The sequence below is a fragment of the Chrysochloris asiatica genome, unplaced genomic scaffold (assembly GCF_000296735.1).
Source record: "Chrysochloris asiatica unplaced genomic scaffold, ChrAsi1.0 scaffold00053, whole genome shotgun sequence".
NCBI lineage: Eukaryota > Metazoa > Chordata > Mammalia > Afrosoricida > Chrysochloridae > Chrysochloris > Chrysochloris asiatica.
Window position 1 is genome coordinate 13,435,519 of NW_006408571.1, and position 7,161 is coordinate 13,442,679.

The 7,161-nt window shown below is 49.1% G+C and overlaps 1 protein-coding gene across 1 annotated transcript; it reads left to right on the plus strand.

The window, feature by feature from the left end:
- The first annotated feature begins 4,301 nt into the window (after window positions 1-4,301).
- Window positions 4,302-6,239, plus strand: CCIN (calicin). Its single transcript, XM_006863095.1, has one exon. It carries the CDS (start codon window positions 4,409-4,411, stop codon window positions 6,173-6,175), a length of 1,767 nt encoding a protein of 588 aa, XP_006863157.1. The 5' UTR covers window positions 4,302-4,408; the 3' UTR covers window positions 6,176-6,239.
- Window positions 6,240-7,161: the final 922 nt, after the last annotated feature.

The following is a 7,161-nucleotide window of genomic DNA, read 5'->3' on the forward strand; positions in this document are numbered from 1 at the left end:
CACATGGTTCATATGGGAAGGACCAACGCAGATGCTAAGCTGAGTGTTCCTGAAACCATGACTCTCCTTTTGGTGAGATGGAAGGGACTGTAGTGAGAGGGCTGCTGGCTGAGCAGATCAGTCTTTGAGATGTGCTTCCTGAAGATCAGTGTTGTACTCTGAACACAGCTTCATGCTGGCCCTTCATTCCATCTACGAATATCAAGTAACAGACAATAAAAAACTTTTTCTTTTGTGTAAGATCGCCCTCTGATTTGATTCATGCCCAATTCTCAATTGGTGACTGAGGCATTGCATGACTGTATGCTCTGGTCTTGAGTAACTCAGGCCCCTGGATGCCTCCCCTCCCTCCCCAGCGAACTGTGTTCATTGGGTGGCCATGTTGCTAAACATGTGACTCACCATTTGAGGGCCTTTTGGGCAAATTGTTAATGCCATGGAATCCATTGCAACCCATAGTGACCCTGTGTAGGGTTTCCGAGAAGCAAGTGGTGTGTTTGAACTGCTGACCTTGTGGTTCAAACTAACCTTGCAGTTCAGTGCATTACTCAGGCAGTGCCACACCAGGACCCTTTGAGCAGCATAGCCTCAGGCTGTGTATGGGTGTCAGGAATTTGAGCTAGGGAATGTGGTGAGAGATTACCAGTTTGCAGTGGAATTGAAAAAAACTAAGGAAATAATGATGTCATAAATTCAATTTAGGACATGACAACCCAAAAAACTACATGTAAGTCAAGTTATAAGTGGAAAATAAACAGAAGTTAGGAAGCTAATTACAAAAGTAAAGATACTGAGAGAGAGTGTTCTAAGCAATTAGCTGCAGGCCACATCTGTGTATCTTTGAAATAAACCCCTCATTTTCTTCTGTACTTCCCAACAAATTGATCGTCCCTGGAAAGTTAGAATACTAGTGTCCCCTTCCCTAGGGTGTCTCCCTGAACAGAACACTGTTCTCTGGTTGTCTCTCACCATCAACTGCCAGTTCCTTCAGGATGATCAGCTACTCTGCCTCAGGAATGCTGACCTGAGCAGGAAACTGAGGGTGGCTGGGGTGGAGACACTTAGCTCTAGGACCTCCGGCTAAGGTCCTTTTCAGCCACACCTGGATGACCAGTCAATGAGCTGCTTGGTGGCTCCTAGAGACAACCACCACCCCATACACACACACTATCAGCTAGCCAAAGCCAGCATGCAGCCAGCCTCTAGACCAGAGTCTGTTTCCTGGGTTGGAGTAAACTGGTGCCAGGCAAACTTTCCAGGGTTGGAGAAAAGCCCGACGGCAAAGCTGGCTGGACAGGTGGGCAGTAATCTCACTTCTTTCATAGATTCCTAAAGACAACAATCCGACAAATCCAGCAAGAGCAGGGTAAAAGCCAAGCGTGCCTGTTCTCCTTTGTAGCTAGAGGGCAGGAAATCAGGAACAATGCAAGTCCAAGGCTCAGCTCTGTGAATTCTGAGTTGAGAAGTCCTGCTCTCTGGTCTCAATGTGCCCAGCTATACAAGCCTTGAGGAGTCCTGGTGTGATGCTGTGAGTTAATGCGCTGGACTGCAAGGTCAGCGGTTCAAGCTCACCAGCTGCTCCTCGGAAACGCTATACAGGATTTCTTGAGGGCACTTAACATAGGATATCCAGGGAGCAACTAGTGGGTTTGAACCACCAACCTGTGCTTTGCAGCGTTTAGCCTACAGCTCCACACCAGAACTCGGGAGGAGTACTTAGAGCTCAGCTCCTGTCATAGGGTGAGGACAGACACACAGGGACTTCCCTAAGCCACACAGCTAGTGAGTGACAGAAGGGGAGTGCAATCTAAGCCAATGGAGAAAACAAATTCTTAAGCTCATGCAGACCTGGCTTTCTCAAGGGACTGAGGCTTTCACTGGCATTCAGAGTGAACGAATGTGGTAATAAACTAATGATTTAATAATTTTCAAAGTACCAAATCCCAAAATAAAGAAAAAGCTGGAACGAGTGACAGGATGCGTGAAGGAGACAAAGAAAAGAATGTGAGCATAACTGAGGAAGGAGGGAGAGAGCTGGAGAGTCCAGAGCCCCTGTGCGCTTTCCTGTGAGGGGCCCTATAAGGCCCAGGGTCTGGAGTGGGACTCGGAGCCCAGGTTGGTGGCTAATGTGCTCAATTAGATTAGGCAATGTGCTAAAAGGGCCCGGATGTTCTGAGCCCTTCCTGAGAGGCCCCAAAGGCCTTTGGGCTCTCTGTTCCTCTGCACACTGCCTGCTCCTGGCCCCCATGGGGGTCTCTGGCTGCCCCCAGCCCTCCCTGCGCATTGACAGCAGCCGCACACATGTGTGCCCTAACTCCAGAGCGCCACACCGACCAGGAAGAGGGTGTCCCGGCCTGAGTCAGAGCTGGCCAAGTCTGTGAAGAACACTCCACCCACCGGGTCCCCAGGGGCCAGGACTCTCCTGAGCTAATGCCAGACTCTGAAACGGTTCCTCTTTGGAAAAAATCCGGCCTAGTCGCCTTTTCGAGGTGTGAACCCAGGCGGACGCACACCCCACTTTGGTGCACAGTATCAAATGGGAAAAATGGGAAGAGGGAGTCTGTGGTGATCTTAGGGGGCTCTCCTCCTGTCCGTGAGACCCTGATCCTCGACCAGGCGGGGCCTGCAGCCCTGGGGAACCTGGAAGCACCCTGCCATTTTTCATCTTGCAATTGAGCTAGGGCGGTGCCCAGTGTGGAAGCAGGGGGTGCGCTACTTTAGCTGAGTGCCCAGCACATCCTCAGTCTCCACTAGGCTGGAGACGACCCACCAACCCCACCCTGTGTCCAGAGGACCGCTAGAGTGGACTTCACACAAGGGCCAACAATGATAACACATGAACAATCGGTACAAAGATTTATGAAAGGAGCGACCCAGAACGCCAGAGCCGGGAGAATGAATATTAGTAAAATAGAGTTGTTAGGGTTTGTTTTTTTTTTTTTTTTTGTACTTGTGATGTGGTTTTGTAGGATTAGCACTAGACTGAGAACCACAAGATTAGCAGTTCAAATCCACCAGCTGCTGCTCAAAAGCCCTATACAGGGTCACTATGAGAAGCAACTCGACAGCACTTACCAATTGAGGGGTTTTTTATGTTTAATGCAAGCCAAGCACCGTTAATCTTTAGTCATTTCCTCATTCTTCCTCTTAGTGAAGAAAAAACTATGCCTGGAAGGACAAGGGAAGAGATAATGTGTAAGAATGAGGGCATTACTAAACAGGGAGGGGAAGTCTGAAGCAGGCATTACTATGATTCCCATCTCAGAGATGGAGAAACTGAGGCTTAGAATCTGAATAGCTTGTCCAAAATCACTCTTAGTGGGAAGAGCTTACTCACCCCAAACAAACAACCACAAACCCACTGCCATTAAGTTAATTTCAACTCACAGTGACCCTCTAGGACAGTGTACAACTGCCCCAAGGGTTCCCAAGGCTGTCAATCTTCATGAAGCTGACTGCCATCTTTCTCCTGTGGAGTGGCTGACATTTTGGTAACAGCCAAGCATTTTAACCACAATGTCACCAGGGCTGCTGATCTTAGCCACCAACATTCTACAATTAGAGACTTGGAAATGTGGAGACTGAACACACCCAGCCTCACTCAGCACACAGCTAACTCCGACTTCCCTGCTCCAGAGAGTGGCCTCCACCTGTCCATTGACAAGGATGAGAAATGATGCCCATGGTCACTAAGGTCAGAAGCCAAATGACATTGTTCTTTTTGGTTTTGTTTTTCTCTAAAGCCCAGGATACTTGGCAGAAAAAGGTACTTGGAGGCCAGAAGGAAGGGATTAGGGAAAGTTGAGCAGAAAAGTGAAGGGAACACTAAGTTACAGAAGGCTTGGACCCCAGCTCCTGCTTCACTTCCAACTGGTTGAGTGATCTGGAGAAAGTCCCTTCTCTTCTCTGGGCCTCAGGTTTCCTGCTGTAAAAACGGGAGGACTCATCTGGATGATCTGAAAACCTCTTCCCTTCTCCTAAATACCCCTATTTCCCTCCTAGTCTTCTCCCCATACCCCACCCAAATTGGCTCTGACATTCCAGAAGAAGCCTTAAACACAGTTCTGAAAATCCAGAATGGGAGCTCTGAAAATCCAAATTCAGACGTCTCTGAATTTCCTCCTTAGCGCTGGGTCCTGGGTGCTAGGTCCTGGTCAGATGGCTGGCCACATCTTGTCAGGTGAACATCATGAGGGGGGAGGAAAGCCCTGTGCCTCTGAGAAAGGCCTCAGCGGGGTCTGCATTGTGATGACCTCATCCACTCTATGACATCATCCTCTTTCCCACTCCCACCCCTCCCTGATCAACTGCTCTGTAAATAACCATCAATCTGAATCCCAAAGGCCTGAGAACCTCTTGTCCTCCAGTACCTGCCGTTGAGCTTCTGCCTCAGCCAATAAGAAGCATCATGAAATTGGAATTCACCGAGAAAAACTACAATAGCTTTGTGCTGCAGAACCTGAACAAACAGAGGAAACGCAAGGAGTACTGGGACATGGCCCTGACTGTGGACCACCATGTCTTCTTTGCACATCGAAACGTACTGGCTGCTGTCTCTCCACTGGTGAAGAGCCTCATCTCCAGCAATGATATGAAGACCACAGATGAGCTCTTCATCACCATTGACCCCAACTATCTGAGCCCAGTCACAGTGGACCAGCTCCTAGACTACTTCTACAGTGGCAAGGTGGTGATCTCAGAGCAGAATGTGGAGGAGCTGCTTCGTGGGGCCCAGTATTTCAACACACCACGCCTTCGCATCCACTGCAATGACTTCCTGATTAAGTCCATCCGCCGTGCCAACTGCTTGCGCTACCTCTTTTTAGCTGAGCTGTTTGAGCTCAAAGAGGTGTCAGACTTGGCCTACTCTGGCATTCGTGATAATTTCCACTACTGGGCCAGTCCTGAGGGCTCCATGCACTTCATGCGCTGCCCACCTGTCATTTTCGGCCGCCTGCTCCGTGATGAAAACCTGCATGTTCTCAATGAGGACCAGGCTCTCAGCTCACTCATCAATTGGGTATACTTCCGGAAGGAGGAGCGTGAGAAGTATTTCAAGAAATTCTTCAATTATATCAATCTCAATGCTGTTTCCAACAAGACACTAATGTTTGCCAGTAGCAAGCTGATGAGCTTGGAGAACAACTCACCCCAGGCAACCCTGATTGAGAGTGTCCTGATGGACCGAAAGCAGGAGCGGCCATGCAGTCTGCTCAACTACCAGCGGAAAGGGGCCCTGCTTGATTCAGTAGTCATCCTAGGTGGCCAAAAGGCCCACGGCAAGTTTAACGATGGAGTGTTTGCCTATATCATCCAGGAGAACCTGTGGCTGAAGCTCTCAGAGATGCCTTATCGGGCAGCAGCACTTAGTGCCACGTCTGCTGGCCGTTATATCTACATCTCCGGTGGCACCACTGAGCAGATTTCCGGGCTGAAGACGGCCTGGCGCTATGACATGGATGATAACTCCTGGACCAAGCTGCCTGACCTTCCCATTGGGCTTGTTTTTCACACTATGGTGACCTGCGGGGGGACAGTGTACTCAGTGGGTGGGAGCATTGCCCCAAGGAGGTATGTCTCCAACATCTACCGCTATGATGAGCGTAAGGAGGCCTGGTGCCTGGCAGGGAAGATGAGCATCCCTATGGACGGCACAGCTGTGATCACCAAAGGCGACCGGAACCTGTACATCGTCACTGGGCGGTGCTTGGTGAAAGGCTACATCTCACGGGTGGGGGTGGTAGACTGCTTCGACACCAACACTGGGGATGTAGTTCAGTGTATCACCTTCCCCATCGAGTTCAACCACCGGCCCCTGCTCTCTTTCTCCCAGGACAACATCCTTTGTGTGCACAGTCACCGGCAGAGCGTGGAAATCAACCTTCAGAAGATAAAGGCCAACAAGACGACCACCACAGTGCCTCTCTTGCCCAACAACTGCCCCTTAGATGTGTCCCATGCTATATGCTCCATTGGGGAAAACAAAGTGTTTGTATGTGGAGGCGTCACCACAACTAGTGATGTCCAGACAAAGGACTACACCATCAACCCAAATGCCTATTTACTGGACCAAAAGACAGGCGAGTGGAAGACCCTGGCTCCCCCACCAGAAGCACTGGACTGTCCTGCCTGCTGTATAGCCAAGCTACCTTGCAAGATTCTTCAAAGGATTTGAACAGCTTTTTAAGTGGGAGAATAAGTAAATGCATTATTATTCACAATTTAATGAGAAAGAGAGAAAGGAAGATGGCCTGTTGGTTCCTTCTTAGTGTTTATGTCTGGTCCTGAAAGGCATGTTGGAGATACTGGGCTAGCGCTGCTCCCAGCAGGTGGAAATTTGGGGTTACTCTGTCATTAGAAATATCCAAGAAGAGGCTGGAATGGAGTCCCTGGTGCGTGGGATTGAGGCATCTTTGGGGCTCTGGTCAAGGTGCTGTCTGAAAAGTTTTTTATTCTATACCCCTGACAGGCAAAACATTTGCTTGGAGTTGTGAAGCCTCCAGCTTCTCCAATGCCCACTTTTCTCTTGTTTTTCCAGGAAAAGGTGGTATGGGCAAGACTCAGGAAGGAGCATTAGAGGGAAAGGGAGGCAGGGTTACGTGTCTGTCATGTCTGACCATGCACCTATGGTACGTTCATTCCTCATTTGCAGAGGAATTAGAGGAGGGGTACTTTAAATTGTTTTCAGTAGGTAAGATTCATTTAGAACTTTCTATAGGAATATGAAGTCTGAAGGACTGGGTATGGAAGAGACATCTGTTGTGGGGGGGAAACCTTCTATTGGAGGGAAACTTGGGGAAGAGGCAGCAGAACAAAATGAGAGCAAACGGATGATGTAAAAGTTCTTGTTAAGTGTCAACCAGTAGGTTCCAACTCATAGTGACCCTCTGCACAACAGAACAAAACCCTGCCTGGTCCTGCACCATACTAACAATTGTTTGAGCCCACTATTGCTGCCACCGTCTGTCTCATTGGGAGGTCTTCTTTTTCGCTGACCCTCCACTTTACTAAGCATGATGTCCTTCTCCAGGGACTGCTCCCTACTGACATGGCAAAGTATGAGAGCCAAATCTTGCCATCTGGCTTCTAAGGAGCATTCTGGCTGTTTTTTTCCAAGACAGATTTGTTTGTTCTTCTGGAATTCCATGGTACTTTGAATGT

Coding starts and splice junctions, on each gene's coding strand:
- CCIN (XM_006863095.1), top strand. CDS start 4,409: ATGAAATTGGAATTCACCGAGAAAAACTACAATAGCTTTGTGCTGCAG.